The following is a 20,295-nucleotide window of genomic DNA, read 5'->3' as shown; positions in this document are numbered from 1 at the left end:
ACCATAGTTATACCTATCTTCTAAATTTTACTAAGCATGCATTATCAAACATTAATAATTTTACCATGTTCTCATGAAATCGTTCAACTCTCCAATGGAGATACAACCAAAAGTGTCCAAAACCCCTTAATGCCAGTAGATATCACAACTACAAAAGTTGAATTGTATTTTTTTTGTGAATCAATCAGAATGTGTTGGAATTGATGTCCAAAATCTTGCTTCTATTGGGTCAGATAGTTGCCATGATATTGTACAAAAATTCAAAATTTCTTGCCAAACAACACCTCTTGTGGAAGAATTGGATATCGAAAAAACTTCAAGAGACGGTTTCAACATTCCAAGCCACTTGCATCAAATTAGAGGGACTATGCGATTTTCTTAAGGAGTCATATCGTGATGAATTCTGCTCAATTAAGGATACCTCCAAAATCATCCATACTTATGAGATGTACTTGAAAAACATGTGATTAGTTATTTCAACTACTTACAATGTAAAAAGCCTGAAATTGTCTTCTAACTACCTATAATGTAAATAGCCTACACTTATAGACAAACTTCTATTTTTCTACAATGGAACCTACCTATATCTATCAATGTAAATTCTCGACACATTATATAATGACTCCTCTTTTGAGAAGAGATGTTAATTAAATGATTTTTTTCTTGTATTCAATGATTTGTCATGCATATAAAAGTAGTCTACATTCAACATTCATCCTTTGATTATGTTATTATGTATTCTAAATTTGTAGATTATTACTTCCTTAGACATATATTTACAATGTGATTCTTTGAGGTTCAACCATTCTTAAATTTTACAAAGTAGATAATTTAACAATGTTATTTTTTGAAAGTTTGTTTCCTTTCACCAATTCATATTGGTTTATTTTAGAATTTTTTAAAAATCAACCACTCTAGAATATTGCAACTTATGTATTTTACAATGCAATATTATTTAAAGGGGACATATTATAAAAATATTATTCCCACTTGAATTCAACATCGTGGCAACCACATTTGTTTTATCAGTATCTAATTCTCATATTTCAATTTATTCACATGCCAGATTCCTCCGACCAAGTTTAAATTGTATTATGGTAATGTTAACTACATATGCCATTGCAAACATTCTTCCAGGCATGTCTCTTGTTGCCCCTTCTTTGCAATGCCTAAAGTGTTCTACTTATCTATCTGACAACTTCTAATGTCTCACTCAAGTTCCTCACTCACCTCTATAGAGAAAACCATTTTCTTATCGTCAACACATCTATTTACAAAAAATGAAATGGTGTCATTGCATAATAAATGCATGTTGTTGTCTTTAGCGATGTCTATTGCCCTCTCTATTGCAGAACAACTTAGAGGATTCACATGCTCCAATCCAGATGAACAACTTCAATCAAAGATCTTCTTATGTACCAGCCAAGAGGTTATGTTATGTACAAATCTATGGGTAGAAACAAGACTTGTCAATGGTACACTTAGACAAGTCAAAATAATTATATACAATGATGGTGAAAAACCACCTCAACTTCCCTTTATCTTTGTTGTTCAATTCAAACAATACATAGGCCTAGCTGGGGATCAAAACAACCCACAAAATGTACTTGTAACTCTAATAAGTCATGGTCTTTGATGTCAAATACCACTAAAAATGGCATGAGGCTTAATAATACACAAATCGCAAGGGCTCACCCTTCAAAGAGAAGCAATCGACGTTGGTGACATTGATCGACAAGGCTTGACATTTACAACTATTTCAAGGGTCCATGAACTTGCAAGTCTTCGTATTCACCCTCCATTCACATTCCAAAGATATGCACGCATACATAAAAACCCATATGCTGCTCAACAAAAAGAAGAAGAGACACGACTGATAACATTATCAAATGTAAACTCTTCAACCAACCAACCATAGCTACAAAACTCCAAGTTTGTTCCATCTTCTATTTCTAAAATACTTATACCTATCTTCTAAATCTTACTAAGCATGCATTATCAAACATTAATAATTTTACCATGTTCTCATGCTTTTATACATAATGAATGCCAAAATTTTATGAAATTTTGAAAATCTTAAATAATTGATAAAACAAATTCTTATAATTCAATTAAAATTAATGTAACATATTTTCAATTCCCTAGAGTTTGTAACTATATGGAAAATATTTTATTGAACTCTATTTGACAAATTTGTGGTGTTTGTAATACTGTGTGTGGTGTTCAAAAGAATGATATGAATGGGGAAGATGTGCAACATATTTAAAAAAAATTAGGACCTACTCTTTATATGTTACTTATGCAATCGCTTGAGACATTCCAAAGAAATTTCAAATGTAAAACTTATGTTCAATTCCATAATGTTTACGATTATATCGTGCATTTTGGACATATTTATTTTTATAAAAACTATTAGTCATTGATCATATTTCCATATTCAATATATAGAAAGGTGAAGGAGTGATATAGATAATATATTAATTATAATTAAATATTACATAAACTTATTATATATATTCAGTTATAAATTTATTTGATAGAATGAACTTTTTATAATATTTGTTTGTATTATTTATTTTATATAATATGCATAATTAAATATTTAAACATATTATATTTTTAAATCTAAACCTCAAGTGAAATATTACAATTTTATTTTTTCTCTAATTGAAACATTGTAAGATAGAGCTCATGATATGTATATAGATTGATTGGAAACTTCATGAAGAAAGAAATTAGAGATTACCTTAAGATAGAGCTCGTGATATATATATAGATCGATTGGAAACTTCATAAATTAGAGCTTACCTCAATGTGAAATCGCAGATGGTGTACCAATTAAATTCACTTTTCTTTATATACCAACTAGAATCTATCTTTTAGGAAAATTGTTAAAATTTTAGGTGGGCGTGCATGGGCTCACTGCATGCAGTGCGCTGGCAACTGATTTCCTTGGCACATAGCATAACAAATGATTGCATGGTCCTATTTCCTTACACATGCAGTTTCTCTTCATGTTTTTTGAAGTGTTCCCTATTGCTTTATGACTCCTACCTTATTTCCTTACATTTTTGGTTGAATTTGAGGGACGTGAGACTGCAAGGTGGTTTTGGATCGAGTGACATGAGACTGTAATTTGTATTCATATATCTTCTACAATATATTTAGAGGATAGGATCTGTCAAGGTTGCTTCTATTCTAATTAAATTTATATTATAGATCTATTGATAGGGTAAGATCTATCAAGGACTATAGTTAGTTTCATGTTGTGCATTATGACCTATTCATGCTTTATCTATTGTATTTCATTGATAGGTTCTGCATTAGTTTAGTGAGTTGAAATGCAAACTCAACCATGCAATATTGATATGCATCTTAAAAACTTGATGCATCTACTCGATAATGGTCAAGCGGCTCAAGTATTGGGTTTGGTTGTTCGGTGTTATGATTCTGCTCAGGCTATTGGAGAAAGAAATGTCCATCTGGAAGTCTTATTAATTCAGAGTGTTCTTGATGTTGAGCCTATGTTTTTGGATTTCATTTTGCAACGTATATTTTCAACTTCGACATCTATTTCTAGCCCTTTGTCAAAATTATTTGAAAGTAGGAGAGGCTGCCATATTTGTAGGATATCTTAGGCAGTTATTTTTTCTTGATTGTAGAAGCTGAGTTAGTTATAGCAAGGGTTCGAAGGCTTGATTCTTCTTGTAAGGTTTTTCTTTTATTCATCTAAACTCCTTTGTATGTCTTTTCATAGCTAGGGTCATAACTACTACTTTGAGATGTTTTGTAGTGTCCTTCAAAGAAGTTTGTAAAGCTTTTTATATATTTTGAGCTTAGCTTGTATCTCTGGCAGGTACAGATTTCCCTGTGAATATTCGTAAATGGAAATCAGTCACACGACCAACCAAATAAAAATGTGAGGCTATTTTCAGTTAATTCACAGAAAATCGAGTGCTTCAGTTACACGATGTTGGCATTATTGTAGCTGGGGAAAAACTGACATAAACTGTTATAGCTATGACAACTATACTATACTATAAACGAAGGGGAGGAGATATTGCAAACCCGAGCCTCGCGCTTTAGAAACATTCAAGCTAATGCGACTGGCATGTGTAAAGCCGAACTCCACCATTTTTGCCAGCATCCAGACTGCCTCTGCCACAATGGGAGATTTGGAACAAGGTATGGAATTTCATCGAAGCATAAAATTTTATCAGATGTTGTCGTTGCCATAGTCCTGGTAGACGTGTGCAGAATGTGCAAGCATAGACCAGCAATGTGAACAGTGTATCGGGATGCCTAGAAGAAATGTGGTCTCATGGAATGCCATGATTGCAGGATATGCACCAACGGATTTGTTGGAAATGCTTTTGAGACTTTCAAGAAATTGCAATGGGCAGATGTAAAGCCCGATTCCACAGCATTTAGTAGCATCTCTCCTGCCTATGCCAAAATAGGGGTTTCAGTCGCCCCTCCACAAGCGAAGGCCCCTCCACAAGCGAAGGCGATTGGGAGGGTCATGGCGACTGGGCTTTATTCCACCGACAGAGATCAATCCCTCTGTTCTAGCAAAGAATTGGGTCTCCTCAGTGGAATAAGATTGATTCCTGTTCATTGAGACTATGGAAATGGCGCAGCGGTTGAAACCACTTCTGGGTTGTACATTGCAGGCAGGTCGTACTTGTATTCGTTCTTGATCTACGTGCCGAAAACCAAAAACTAGTAAATGACACACACAAAAAATCCAAGGTCAAGATGGCTTGCATCGTCTTGCACTAAGTTTATTCAACATTATTTTTTATCATGCCACTCTATCTTATTTTCTTGTTTTCATATATTGATTATATTTTAGTTTTATATCATTTTGAGCTAAAGTTTTCAATGTATTATTTTAGTATATGATTACCTTCTTTCTTGTTGTAAGTATAGTTTATAATGTGAGTCTCTTTGCTATATGTTGGGTATATTATTATTTGAGACATTTACACTTGTATCAAATTTGGTCTCATAGCTTAAGATTTGGTTTGTGGAGGGATGAAAGAGTTTCATGTCATTGACTAAAGTTTGCAACTAAGAGATTTCTATCCTCTATAAAATTTGAGGATGGCTAGAAGGTACTATAGAGGTCCTCCAATTTGTTGATAATTGTGTAGAAGGTGCTTTTATTATAGAAAGAGTGTTGAGGAAAGAGAGAATGAAAAATACAAGAATTATTGTCAATAGATGCGAAAGGAATTGAGCACCTAAAATATAACAAAAAAACTCAAGAAATTAGCTCATGAAGAGGATCTTCAAACCTAAACATGACTTATTTCTTGCCCCTTAACAATGATGCTTTCATGGGTTCCCTAAAATTTAAACTTCACACATTAATGATTGTATCTTATCTTACTCCTACATGAGGAAACAATATGAAGGATCTAAGTCAATTCTTTGACTATGTGACATTACATAGTACACCCACACAAACACAATGACATTACATTATAGTCTAAGAACACTAATGATAAGGATTATCTTCAGTATATAACTAGAGCATTATTAAATCTTAATTAAATAATTTTTCTTTTAATCTCTTCAAGGGATGATACAACTTCAATTAAATTTCAATTTTTGTACATGGGGTGGGGTATCTCTAGGTGGGAAGCCTTATCTACCTATCATTCAAACCAGACAGCTAAGCTACCTTATTCTAACACGCTGATTAAGTAAGGGTGTGATGGAGCACTTCCTTATTTTAGCTCCGTGAGGATGGAGGGATGAAACTTCCTACCGAGGGTGGGGGATGGCCCACGGGTGAGGATGGATACTTAAGCTTATAGCTTACCTAAACTAAGTTCTTACAGACACCTATCTCTTCTAGGCATCTGACATTACCAAAAGAAGGGCGTTGATCGAAACGGCAACTTAACGCCCTATCGGACCAGAGAGAATGAAAGCTCAGGTAGGCAGGCACTTATTAAATCCATTCATGAATCAATGTTAAAATATACTAGGAATTCCTTTGAAGGTAAAATACAACTTAATTACATGTAGGGACTAAGTATATAAAATCAGCTTAAGGTCCATATTATTCGGCTACTAAACTTAATATTGTTAGCTTGCAAGTCAATAGTATCAAATTTTATACAAGAATATAAAGATCATCCATTTTTCAATTCTCCATCAAATGATCATGTGACAACCTCTAGGATCTATTAGTATTAGTTTTAATGGTTAATACCTTATGTGCCTATGAAAACTTAATTGGGTCGATCTAGGAGTTTTCTATGAATAATGAATATAGTATATAAGTCATAACTAACCCATAATTCAATGAGTTACATAAGGGATTAGATTTCACTTAATTTTGACTACCAAAAGCTCTCAAGGTTGTCAAATGATCATTGGGCAACCTCTAGGACCTATTAGTATTAGTTTTAATGATTAGTACCCTATGTGCCTATGAAAAATTAATAGGGTCAATCTAGGAGTTTACAATGAATAGTGAATATATAGTATATAAGTCATCACTAACCCATATAATTCAATGCTTTATGTAAGGGTTTAGATTTCACTTAATTTTGAGTACCATAAGATCACATTTCTTCTATAAGACCTTATATATTGATTAACTAGACTTATATTTACATATATAACTTAGAACTAAAACAACTCCAATGCGTCCAAGCACAATTCAATAACTGAAACATCAAAACAAAAACAAGCCAACACCACCTAATTATAACTAGAATAACCATCATTATACAATCATAGAAATATAATCATCAAGCATCTACAAATCTAGTAATATGACCAATATTGAGCACACGAGTGACCATGTATGTCTAGTCTTCATTAATGAGTGGTTATACTACATAATGGGGCCTTGTGATTAATTAATTCTTAGTTATTCTTCCTACCATGCAAGAACTAGGGTACTAATCACACACACATCCTTTTTATTAGATATTGTGCTTCGACTCAAAACACAAATACAAAATTTCATGGAATCGATCTATTAGACTCAAAACTATACGTAATTATTTCAACTATTAGCTTTGACCATATAACTTCTTGATCATGGGATACTTCCTAGGAACAAACCTAAGTAGAGCCTTCACTAGATCCTTCATTTTCTTTTTGACTAAAATCTTTTGAATGATCAACACCCTTCACACACAGATGTCCATAAATTAGTAGTCTTTGTTGACTAACCTGTATTAATACTTATACAATTTCTCAATCCTCTATAGTAAATAGACCTTTTGTAATTTTGATATTGACTTGTGGAGTAGGCTCCTTATTTATTTATTTGACATTTTGATTTTTCTTTGGAACCCTCTAGAAGTATTCAAGAGACAGAGTGCTAAAGTTCATAGAATTAAGAGACACACCACTAATGAGTGCAACAAAAGAGTGCCAAAGATAGAGACAAAAAATGACCTATCATAGCATTCTTGAACCTTGTGTAGATGGGGACTTTAGATTTAATCACTATACAAACCTTGTGGCATGGTTTGTAACCTATATTGTTGTAGGTTTCAAGTGGCATGACTTTATATAGTTATCCTTTTCCACCCAGATTGTTATGATCTATGGGATAATTAGGAAGGTACATTGGATATACTTGTATATCTATGAAACAATGAAGAACTAATATTTTGGCCAAGGGGATTGGGCATCATTGGTATAATTATAAATGTTATAATTTATCATAAAAATATAATTGCAATAAAACTGGACAAATCAAGACAAACACCTCGATAATATATTTTAAAGTACATTCATACACATTAATTTTTTTATTTGTTGAAGAATATAATATAACAATCTTCAATTATTGTTTAGAATTTCATATCTTTTACATCGGGAGAGTGGGTTTTTATTTCTTATCCTTTCCTAATGATAAACTTGTAATAATATAAATGAGAAATAGTATGCATGTAAAATGTAAGAATATATTAACCTAAAATGATATCTCTGATTGACTCAACCATTATATAATAATACAGTTTTATTGGAATCTCAATTTCTTTATCATAAAAAATCATCTCAACTTTTTGATCATCGAAATGCTTCACAAATGACAATATACGATAATTTTGAATGTATCCTTAGAAATATATATGATAATATTCTTGTAATCATATCATCCACCATATAGTAATCTACAATCATGGATTAAACATGACATTTTTCCCTTTCTAATCTAATACATTTAAGCATAGTTCAAAATTGAAATAACATATTCCAAACACAAGAAACATAATTAGGTCCATACCTTCACATATTTTTGAAAAGAAAACTATGATTATTGTACCATCATTATAAGATTTAGAGGGTTTAGTTTAGTTAAGTTATGTTTGGATTCCTATAAATGAATGCATAATAATACTTTATTTGAAGCTGTGATTTTTGAATTAAGATATTTTTAGTACAAACAATATCATTTGTTAAATAAGATACCAATTGATCCCATTAACTACACAATCGTATATAAAAAAATACTTTTTTCCTTTCTAAAACACCTTCCAAACCTCTTCCGCGTATTTCTAGTTTATTAACTTCATTGGTATATTGCCTGAGGATTCAAGATCTGCCATAAAGAAATTTTCGTGGAACTTGATTTTGGTTTAACTCTGGGTGATATTTTTAGATGAAAAAGTGTTACCTGTTGCAGGTATTTCTCAGATAATGCTTTTAAATGCTTCCGGTGGTCGCATCCTGAAAATGCTCCGCTGTCCATCAGCCTGCCTTTATTCTGGTTCAATTCCTACGATACAGAAGCAGTCAGCCCATACCTTGAAAATGGCAGCAGATGATTCTCTCAATTCAAAATCAAAGCCATGGTTACTTGTGGGGTTAGGAAATCCTGGAAGAATGTTTAATGGTACCAGGCACAATGTATGTTTTCTCTTTCCGTCTCACGACTATATTCGTTTTCGATTGGAAATGATAATCTCGATTCTTCTATTCGTGTCATATGGTTTCTATAGGTTGATATATAACCTACTTTAAAATTGCATATTTATTCATAGTTTTTGTTATTTATCACTTTTTCAGAGGCACTTTTTACAATTTGTTTTTTTTTGGTAGGATATAGAGAACCCTTATAATTTTCTAGAGATGTTCATCTGTAGCTTGTTTTACTTGTTATTTTTTCTGTTGCCCCCTCTTCTCAATAGGGCGTTTTCCATTTTCATTATGCTTTTTACACGTAAAATAGGGCAAGATTGTGCACATAGTTATAGTCTTCAACTTTCCCAAATTCTCTCATTATTTGTGCTAAATTCATACTTTATTAACCTTTGTATTTGTGGAATAGAATCTATGAAGTTAGCTAAATCCATTGAACCTGTCATCTATTCATATGAAGGTGCTTAAACATGTTGGGTATACTGGGGCTTGTTCGAGACAAACGACAAACATCTATAAAATCTATAAACGATCACTGCAAAATTGTTTCTACCAATCAGTCACTTAGTATGAAGTTGGTGAGAGCTATATGGCTTTCTGTAAGGCAGAATTTGGATGCTATTACATACCCATTTAGCTGGCTGCTGCAAATTTTACACTGGGAAAACTAGCAAACGCAACAAAACTAATGAAAACTAGCTCAACCTGCGGGGCAACTTCTTTAGCTGTCAACAGCCTTGAATAACATAAAATAAACACGATAAAATATATGGAAAGAAATCTACTTGAAGGGAATCCATTAGAAACACATTAATGTTTTTCTAATCAGTTTTTGATCCTAAAGAAATCCAACAAACTTGAACTACCATAACTAGTTAATGTTTTTGGAAATGAATATTGCTTATGTTTGAGATACTTAATCCTTTGTCTGAAAATCTTGGTCAACCTATTTTGGTGTGTCCCATGTCACGTCTTGTTGACAGTGGCAGGCCACATTTATAGAGATAATAAGATAAGAAAAGACCATCATAAAGTGGGTGGATAGGCCAATTCTATTGCTGCTTGGTGGTAGACTGGGGGCCCCAATCATACAAGGGATAGAAGCAGTTTGAAAATACTTAGTTCATTGCTGTAGAAATTAGGGTTTCAGCTTTGCTATTTTCCTTTCGAAAACAGAAGTGAAGTGCTAGTGTAAATGCTTTACCTAGAGACTAGGACATAAGAAGGTGAAAAACTCAACATTATGCAAGCGTAACTGATTGGGTTGCTCTAGTTCAAGCAGAATGTGCTTAGAATATCATCTCAATGAACATCGATTAACATAAGACCTAGAGAAGCATGGCATAAAACTCGGAGAAATGATCTCTTTTGGTATTAGGGAAGGACCTTTATGTATAAACGTGAAGATGAGTAACACCTTTTTTGGAAATCCATGTATGATACATTGAGTCTTGGCCTGCTATTTGGGCATCTTGAAAATCTATTGTGATCTGAGGGAAGGTTTGTTTTTGTAGAGTATGAAATGGGGAATTCAGCTACAAGTGGTCCAGTGTAAAATTATGGAGATGCCAAAGTTGAATGTTGAGAGAATTAGGACTTCTTTGGTTCCCTTCAGTGCCAGACAAAATAGGGAGACATATTTCTATGGATTTTCTTTTAGGTTGCATGGATCTTTAGAGATATTACATTGATGGTTGGAAAATCCACAAATCATTTCATTGGTTGGGTCAAATAATAAAGATAGCTTGGTGGTAGGTATCTTTCCTAGCCTCTGTGGACATTTATGACTTGCATAGGTTGCAAGTGCAAATCATAGGCAACACTATCATAGGGATCCCAACCCCTTAATAAGATGGTTGCTTTGTTTTACTTTTTTCTAAATTCATAACCGTTGAGAAATGTTGGCAAGGATTCTTGGAAATTTATTTTTCAAATTGTATATGTTGTGCAAGCTACAAGGTGGTCACCATTAGCTATTAATTAGTTTAATAATTAATACCATGTACTCCTTATCCAATAGCATGACTTCCATCAAGGTTTTGTATGGTTATGAATCACCTCTTTAGAAAAACATGCTGGATATCGTTGATGTTAGTTTGTTACAAATTCTGTCGATGAGTAAACAGGCTGTCAAACTATTACTGGAATATTTTGAAATCTAGACATCCAGATGAAAGTCCAAGCATGAAGATGGAGTGAAAGGAAGTTTGAAATGGGTGTTGGGGTGGGATTGAGGTTGCAGACTAACAATTAATCCACGTTTTACAACAAAAAGAAAATTTCTACCCATTGCATTGTTCATGTAAGGTTCATTAAAAGTTAGGGAGCATTGTCTGTATTTTAGAATTGATTATGAGGAAACAGTCCACAAAGCGTTCAACATCCCTGGTTTTGATTTGGAAAAGAAAAAACATTTCCATAATTCGTGTTTGCTTTCTCAGTGTTGGCTGCAATGTATGAATAGGAGTAGTTGAAGGTCCAACCCGGGGCTATTCTTAGCATTGGGAAAAGCAGCTAGAAAAGAGACCATCACAGAATACTTGGTAAAGTGGAGACACTTGTTGGATGATTATTCTGCTGCAGAGCTTAAAGATAGTTCTGAAGTATTGCATAAACAATGATTGGGAGCAAGTGAACTATATAGAAAGGCATATAATAAATGGATGAGTAGAATTTAGTGGTTCTTGCATGAGAGATGTGTTTCCTGCTATGGTTTAGTTAAATTTAGGCTGTTTCTCCATTACTATTAACTTAACTGCATAAGAATTAGGTTTTACTTAAGTCTTACGTGCATGAGGATGACTATTTTGGTCCGAGATGCTATCTATTTGGAGATCTTTTATGCATGCTTTAATGAACTTCAATTAGTGATAACCATTCTATCCTGTTAAAAACTTCTTACACGTTGGCTGTGTTCATTGAAAGCATAGATGTTTTTGTTGGAATACTAGCCATGTGGTTTTACATATTTTTCTTACTAAAAGAAAATTGATACACGTCTACCATTTAGGTTATTGCCCCCTGCTATCTAGTTTCTGCCTCTTAAGTCCTGCAGTTCATAAATAGAGCCGAGTAAGTGTTTGCTGGGTCTATTGGTTGATTTATATCTATATTATACATTTAACTTTTAAGAGATAAAATTAGACCCGTATCTTGTAGAAATTGGAGGATTCCTGTAATAGTCATTCTTCTTCTTACATGTTAAGATTAGATGATCTCGTGTTCCGCTAGTTTCTCCAACTTGGGAAAACCAAAAATATTGCTGTCATAATTTTTAAACTTTAGTTTTTTATGGAGTCTGATTTATATTACCTAGTTTTGGGTTTTTAACTACTATATTTGCAGACTTGCAACACATATAGAGGTGCAGAACCTGCAAATTGTGGAGTATGTTTTTATTACAGTTATCATGTGAACAAGAAATTTTTTATATAAAATTTGCTCATCAAATAATTTTGTGTTTGAATAATTCTGATCTGGTTTTGTACATTGCAGCTCTCAGATTCTTTCATAAAGTCCTTATTCATCTATAGTTTGGCATTATCTTTCTTAGTGCATATTAAATGCATTATTTTTGGTTACAGTAATGCTCATGAAACATTCATCTATATTTAATCATTATGTATGCAAATAAATCACCTTTTCACTAAACTTCCGTGCTTCTAAGTTGATTTAGCAGAAAGGAGACTGGTGTTTGTTCGATCTTTGTTGTTCTTTTATTGAATGGATATAATTTGTTTTAATTGGATCATTTTCTCATGGTTATGATTTTTGTACTTTTAAATAGGTTGGTTTTGAGATGATTGACACAATAGCACAAGCAGAAGGAATTTCAGTGAGCAGGATTCAGTACAAAGCACTGTTTGGAAAAGGTAAAGATTGTTACTCTTTCTGCGCTATTGAAAAGAGCCAAGATCATTGATGTTAGGCATCTCTGCAGTTCAAACTTCAATTTGTTGACATTGATACCCAGGCAAGACTGAAACACCTGCATTTGAAATGGTATACAATTCAAGGATTATTTTTGTGGTGGATTGTTCTTTTCTATTTTTGTGTTGGGTCAAATATATCTTGGAATGCTTGGTTTACTTAGGGGTAATCATGTGTTTGGCCAAACATCCAGACATAATTTATTTGTTACTTCAATGAATAATTCTTATTAATAATGTTAGGATATGGTTCATATAACATAGCATATCCACATAACAAATGTCATGATATCTTCTCTACTTTCACTTGCATTGTAATTATTGAACCTTTTAATTTATCTCATTTTGGAGACATTATAAATGTCATAATTAACTATAGTACAAATAGATTAAACAAAAGAGTGGTCTGCCACCTTGTGGTTGGGCACTTAAGAAGTGACTTAAAAATAAAAGAACATTCCTTAGTATATAGCCGAGGATAACAACATCACCTTGGAAAATAACTTTAACTAATTAAATCATATTGAACTATACATCATTGAATCATCTCAAGATGTAAGATGATGTGGAAGCATGTGAAGTGCTGGATACATTCCAACTAATTTAGAGGGCAACTTCTATTTTGGCAATGGCATATGAGGTATTGTGTGCATAGCAGTTAATGATTCTCCAAGGAATTGTACTGTTGTAGACTCTGTACTTTTAACATTTAGGTTGCAAAATACCTTTTCATATACTTCTAAGAGATAAAACCTTTTATTTATCACATTAACTTGGACATAGAAAGCAAACTACCCACATATATAAATTGACCATGCAAATAAAATCACCTAACAAGGGGCCATGATTCACCTTGGATGGGTAATCCACTAGTTCTTAACTCATAGCTTTCTTTTTGAAGCAATTCACTAAGAAAGAGAGGATGAAAATCAAATAGTATCAATGTTCACAAGTGACCAAAGTAGGTCAGTGGGAGTCAAAGATACATTCAGTTACAATATGGTACTAGGAAGAATCGTGTTGTGACGTTTTCACACATTGCGCCATTGCAAATGGGGACCCCTAATTTTTTGCTTTTTAGAGTAGTTGTCTTAGTTTAGTTGCCTAGCTTAGTAGTAGTTTTGGAACCTTTAACCTTTTACTTGAGAGAAGATGCAATGCAGTTTCCAGGTCATGTCCAAGCATGAATTCCATGATAAGGGTTTGGGGTAAGAAATGTATGAAAAGAGTGAAACTTGGAATATCAGTTGCTTTCCTTGGGTTTCCGGAAGGAAATTCAAGTATGAAATCTTCTCTAGAGGGAGTCCGTCTTTTCACCCTCCTCCTTCCATCCTTCTCGTTTCATCCATCCATTTCCACTTCCCCTCACTTCCTTCCATTTCACCTCATATCCTTTACCCTCCACCTTTTCTACCCTTCCATCTTTCCTTCACAACTTCACTATCCTATCCCTCATCCTCCATCTACACTTCCACTTTGCCTTCCTTCAGCTTCCACTTCCTTCCATCCTTCGCAGCCTTCCTTATCACCCTCCAAAATCTGACACCTTCTTCACCCATCTTTCCCCACTACATCCCACCTTAACCTTCCACTTCCTTCCATCCATCCTCCCTTCTATCCTCCTTTCCATCCTTTCCATCATCCTTTCATCCACACTTCTTTTAATCCTTCTTTCCCTTCATCCCTTAAAACTCTATCTTCCTTGATTTCCTTCCACCTTCCATCCATCCTCTATCTTCCTTCACCTATCTTCCTTCTTACCTTCCTAACATTCCATCCCTACACCCTCCCTTCCTTTCATATGCTACCCTTCCTTCCGTCTACCACATTCTCTAACCCACATCTCACTTCCCTTACCCCTTCACCTACCTAACCCCCATCCCATCCTAGCCTATCCTTCACTACCCTTTCACCTCCCACATCCTTCATCCCTTATACCTTCCAACTTCCCTTTCTTGCATCCTCCATCCTCCACCTTACCATCCCTTATGCCTCCCTTTGCCTTGGCACATTATCTCCCCTTTCCCTCAACATCCCTTACACCCCCCTTTTTCCTGGCATCTCCTTATCTTCCATCCTTCACTACCCCCTCTCTTGCGGCACATCCTTCTTTACACCTTCCTTACACCCTTCTTGGTGCAGGAGCACCTAACCCAAAAGTACACCAGGAGGTTAAAGATCATGCCATGAGTCATTTCACTCATATTTGAGTTTATATGGTCATTTTAATGTATTTTGAGTCATTATGAGGTCATATGTAAGGCTAAAAGAGCCAATTGTAATGAGTTGTCCAAGTTGTCCTAATAAGGTCTTGATTGGGTTTATGAGGGCAAATTTGTATAAATGAGTCATGAAAGGGTAAAAAGGCTGTAAAAGGTCATTTGAAGTCCATTTTGATGTATTTGGAAGGTTCATGTGAAGTCTTACAAGTTTGGAGTTCATATTCATCAAAGTTGTCATTTGTGGCATTAAATGTTGTCAAGCAAAAAAACACATGTTTTGCAAAGTTGTAAAAGGGTTGTTGATTGGTCTAAAGGTGGTTGAGTCATTTGTAACTGCCAAATATCTTATAAAAGGCTGAAATGGTCGAATTTGAGGTGGTGGATCAGTTAGTGGGAGAATTGTATTGAGAAATCTACAAAACCCCTGACTGTCCCTTTAGTTCCTGCAGGGTTGTGTTGTGACGTATTCACACATCGCCCCATTGCAAATGGGGACCCTTGCTTTTTTGGCTTTCTAGGGTTTGCTTTCTAGGTTTTAGAGTTTTGTCTGTTAGCCTTTGCTTTTTGAGTGTCGCCAGGGGGATCACTAGGATGGCAGGCTCTGCTTGAGCCAAGGTTGAGTCTTTGGGGCCCCAGAATTAGGGTTTCTTTGAAAGTTTTCCTTAGGGCCTGGTTTTGCTCTTGTTGCTAATTGTGTCTTGCTTGGTGAGTGAGTATCATTCTTGAAGGTCCAAGCTAGGTCAAGTTGTTGAGTGATGAAGTCTGGAATGTCATCTTGATCTTCAAATGCCCTTGAAATTTGGCAAAGTCTGGAATGTCCTGATCCTGAAATTTGGCTGTTTGGAATGTCTTGATCCTGAAATTTGACTAAGTCTGGAAAACTGAAGAATCCTCCAAAAATTAGATTTTGCAATATAACTCCTGGAGGTCTGAAACCACTCTCAAACATCTTGACAATATATATGGAATATAACTTAAAGTATAAGAAAGAAGAAAGATATAAGGAAATGTCACTTATAAATGTTATATTCCATAAAATGATCCTGACGGAGAGACCAAAATGTCAAATTTCGCTCCTGACCCTTCCAAAGGGTCCAGAGCGAAATTCTTGAAAACCTCATTTTCTCCCTTGTTTAGACCACCGTTCTAGTTTTGAGGTGATGAGATGTGATAATGTGAAGGATTTTGGCCAAGATTAGGAATTTCGCTCCTGACCCTTTCAAAGGGTCCAGAGCGAAAATCCTTATAAACCTTAAATTCTCACTTGTCAAGACTAATTTCCTAGTTTCTAAGGCATGTTTGGAGGTATTTTTGAATGTTCTAGCCTTAGGGAGTGAGTAAAGATGAAGGATTCTTGCCCAAAAGATGAATTTCGCTCCTGACCATTCCAGAGGGTCCAGAGCGAAATTCTTGAAAACACTAATTTCCCCCTTAGCCAAAGTCAGGACCAAGATGGAGATGCATGAGGAAGTATCTATGTTTGCCTCCCAAAGAGGATGAGAGTTTGAAAAATCAAGAATCAAGGTCAAAACATGATTTTCGCTCCTGACCTTTCCGAAGGGTCCAGAGCGAAAATCCTTATAACTCTTGTTTCCTTCCTTGTTTTGGCTAGGCGTTGACATGATGGGGGATGAATTGGTATGTTCTTGCCTTGAGAGGGAGTTGGATGATTTTGAAGATCAAGATTTTAGCCTAAGAGTGATTTCGCTCCTGACCCTTCCAAAGGGTCCAGAGCGAAATTCACTATAAACCTCATTTGCTACTTGATTTGGGCATCAATCCTTGTTCCTTAGGTGGAAAATGATCTAAGTTTGCTTCTTGAGGTGGTTTGAAGTTTGAAAAGTGAGTGATCAAGCCTAAACTAAGATTTTCGCTCCTGACCCTTCCAAAGGGTCCAGAGCAAAAATCCTTCTTAGACCTCATTTCCTCCCTAGTTTAACCAAATTTTGATTTGCAAGGCATCTTGAAAGGAAGGATGGACATCTTTTGCCATTTGAAATGCTTGAAAGCGTTGGAGAAATGAAAAATCAAGCTCAAAACATGATTTTCGCTCCTGACCCTTCCAAAGGGTCCAGAGCGAAAATCTTCATGGACCTCATTGTCTTCCTTGTTAGGCCAAGTTCTTAGTGTCCAAGGCATGATGGAGGAGGGATAGACATATTCTTGCCTTGAGAAATGATGGAAAGCAATAAAAGATGAAATATCAAGCCTAGAATGAGATTTTCGCTCCTGACCCTTCCAAAGGGTCCAGAGCGAAAATCTACCTAAGATGCATTTCCTTCCTTGTTTGACCCAATTTTGATGTCCAAGGCATGTTGAAAGAGATAATGGGCATATTGAAATCCTTGGGGATGTTTGAAAGCGTTGGAGAATGAGGGTTTTGGCCAAGAAAGGAAATTTCGCTCCTGACCCTTCCAAAGGGTCCAGGGCGAAATTCCTTGCAAACCTATATTTTCAACCTTGCTAGGGCTTAAAACCTTGTTCCTTAGTGCGAAAAAGAGATGAAATTTCACCTTGCAAAGAAGATTGGGATTGAAAGAATGATGGTTTTGGGCTAGAAAAGGAAAATCGGTCTTGACCCTTCCAAAGGGTCCAGAGCGAAATTGTGCAAAACCTATCTTTTCCCTCAAATTTATGCCAAGTCTAGTGTGGGTCAAGATTAGAGGTGTCCTTAGGAATGACTCCAAATTGCCAATGATTATCAAGATTGAAGGAATTGAGCCCAAATGATGAAAATCGCTCCTGACCCTTCCAGAGGGTCCAGGGCAAAAATTCTTCAACCACCTATTTTTCCTTGCAAAATCAAGTCAAACTTGGGTTGGATGTGAGAGGAGAAGTGTTTTCTAGCCTTTTTGAGGTGAATTCAACTTGAAAAGAACGAGGAAATAAGCCTAAAATAAGATTTACGCTCCTCACCCTTCCAAAGGGTCCCGAGCGAAAATCCTAAAAACTATCTTATCCTCCAAATTTTGTGCTAAGTCAAGCCTAGATTAGGGTGAGAGAAGCTATTTGGAATGCCTTGGAAAGATGTTTGACCTTCAGAAGTGTGAATTTTGAGCTAAAATGAGAATTTCGCTCCTGACCCTTCCAAAGGGTCCAGAGCGAAATTCTGGATAGGTCCTGTCCTTGGCTAGGTTTTTGAGCGAATTCTCCTTTTTGGGCCTTGTTAAGATCAAACCAATGTTGCCAGGTTGAGGAGTGGATTCAATATGAGGGAGTCTAGATGAAGTGATGTGAAGGAAGTGAAATTGAGTGTGAATAAGCAAGCAAAAAATGAATTTTGCTCCTGACCCTTCCAAAGGGTCCAGAGCGAAATTCTTCATCTACCTATTTCCTCCTTGTGTCAAGTCAAGACTTGGAGTCCTAAGGCGTAGTTGAGGTTGAAATGATGTTACTTTGTCCTGCAAGATGGATTGAAGTGAAGAAAATGAAGAGTTGTGACCTAAAAGGTGAATTTCGCTCCTGACCCTTCCAGAGCGTCCAGAGCGAAATTCCCAATTTCACTCAAATTGCTCATGATAGAGGTCCAGGCGTGAATCCTTGGGCTCTAGAGGAAGGAAAACTAGTGTGTGCTTGCCTTGGAAGGTATTTTGGAGAGGAAACATGATAGATTTTGTCCTAAAAGGTGAATTTCGCTCCTGACCCTTCCAAAGGGTCCATAGCAAAATTCTTAAAAACCTCTCTTTTGCTCCAAATTTGCATCAAGATTGGTGTTGGTTAAGAATGAGGGCGTCCTTGGGCATGTATCTAAGCAAGTATGGTTGCAAGGTGAGAACAATTTGAGCCAGGAATGCAAATTTCGCTCCTGACCCTTCCAAAGGGTCCGGAGCGAAATTCTTATAGAGCCTGTCCCTGGAAAGAATCTTGAGCAAACTTCATTTTGATGTCTTCTTGTTGATGATTTAAGGTATAAAATGCTATGTTAGAATAAATATATTATGTGTCCTTAATCATCTTCTGGTTTGTCTTGCAGATGAAAGAAGACCAGGCCAGATCAAGGACGACCTTCTCCAGTCCAGCATCATCAGGGACGACCTCTTCCAGACCAGCATTTGAAGGAAAGGTAAACCATCCATCCTGCACATCAAAGACAAAGGAGGTTAAAGCAGGGGTCCGTTGGAGAAGCAGATAGTTTCAGAAGAGTTAATTAAAGTTAGCTTCTCAACATCACCAAATTGAGCATCAACTAAGTGTCAGACAAGGTGGCGTCCCCTTCATCATAATACAGATGCAAAAGCATATGAATTTCAAAGAATCGATGTTGTTCAATTAATCGAGGAGACAAAGCTCTTTTAAATAGAGTTACAAAGACGATGTTTCTAAAAGAAACAATCGTTAACTAGAGGCGAAATTAGAAACAACTTAAATGATCATTAATAACACAAAGAGAAAGATATTATTCTAATACCCTCCCTTAATGGTCATTGTTCTAACTACCAAGAGAAATAATAGAGAAGGTTGCCCCATTCTTCTCAGAACACGCTGCAACAGAAGACAAGAGCCTGCCACTAACTCTGCCACTTGAGATGAGTCTGCCACCGACCCTCCCAGAAACTGCAGAACTTCTGGAGATACCCAAAACAACACCAACCGTCCAACCTGATGTTGGAGAATTGTCCCTCCCTGTAACCAAAGACACACCAAGAACAGCTGTCACGATTTTGAGGAAAAAATCGGCAAACCCTCCAAACTATTGCAAATTTGCAGATGAGCAAGATGCCCAAAAATAGACTGCAAATAAGAGACTAGTGCAGATGTTCGCACAACTCCAGGTGCGACGAAAAACTGATTGCAACAAAGTACAATTTTTGAGGAAAAAATCATAAACCCTCATGATTTTTATTTTTTTTACAGGGACAAAATATTTAAAAATCCACAGATAATTTTTTAGGACAAAATTATTAAAACCCACAGATTTTTTCAAGGGAAAAAAATATTAAAACCCATCAGAATTTTTTTTAGGTAAAAAAATATTAAAAACCAAAACAAACATCGATGCCCATAAACCATCTTCACGTTTTTCGAGGCACAAAAAACGAGGTACTAAGAAGATGCTAAGTACACAAAACCTGACTGCCTTCCAACATCAAGTTGGTCAATGATGCCATCTTGCACGTTTCCCAATGCACGAAAATCGAAAAAACTGAGAAGAGGCATTGGCACGGAATTCAAAAAAATCAAATCCCAATGCAGAAACAAAGGCAGATGCAGGTACAGACTTCCAAAAAATGAAGTACAGCGGG

General features: G+C 35.6%; 1 protein-coding gene across 3 annotated transcripts in view; it reads left to right on the top strand.

The window, feature by feature from the left end:
* The first annotated feature begins 8,476 nt into the window (after positions 1 to 8,476).
* The window catches only part of LOC131045471 (peptidyl-tRNA hydrolase, mitochondrial), a 75,705-nt gene continuing 63,886 nt past the window's right edge, over positions 8,477 to 20,295 (top strand). For 2 of the 3 annotated variants that reach the window (XM_057979057.2, XM_057979055.2), the window contains exons 1-2: positions 8,512 to 8,889; positions 12,689 to 12,773. In XM_057979057.2, coding sequence (XP_057835040.2) covers positions 8,680 to 8,889; positions 12,689 to 12,773 — 295 coding nt within the window. In that variant the 5' untranslated portion in view covers positions 8,512 to 8,679. Of the gene's footprint in view, positions 8,890 to 12,688; positions 12,774 to 20,295 lie in introns of all 3 variants that reach the window. The other variant, XM_057979056.2, reaches the window with a different exon arrangement.

Source organism: Cryptomeria japonica, chromosome 7 (genome assembly GCF_030272615.1).
Source record: "Cryptomeria japonica chromosome 7, Sugi_1.0, whole genome shotgun sequence".
Taxonomy (NCBI): domain Eukaryota; kingdom Viridiplantae; phylum Streptophyta; class Pinopsida; order Cupressales; family Cupressaceae; genus Cryptomeria; species Cryptomeria japonica.
This window is presented reverse-complemented; position numbering and strand designations above follow the sequence as displayed.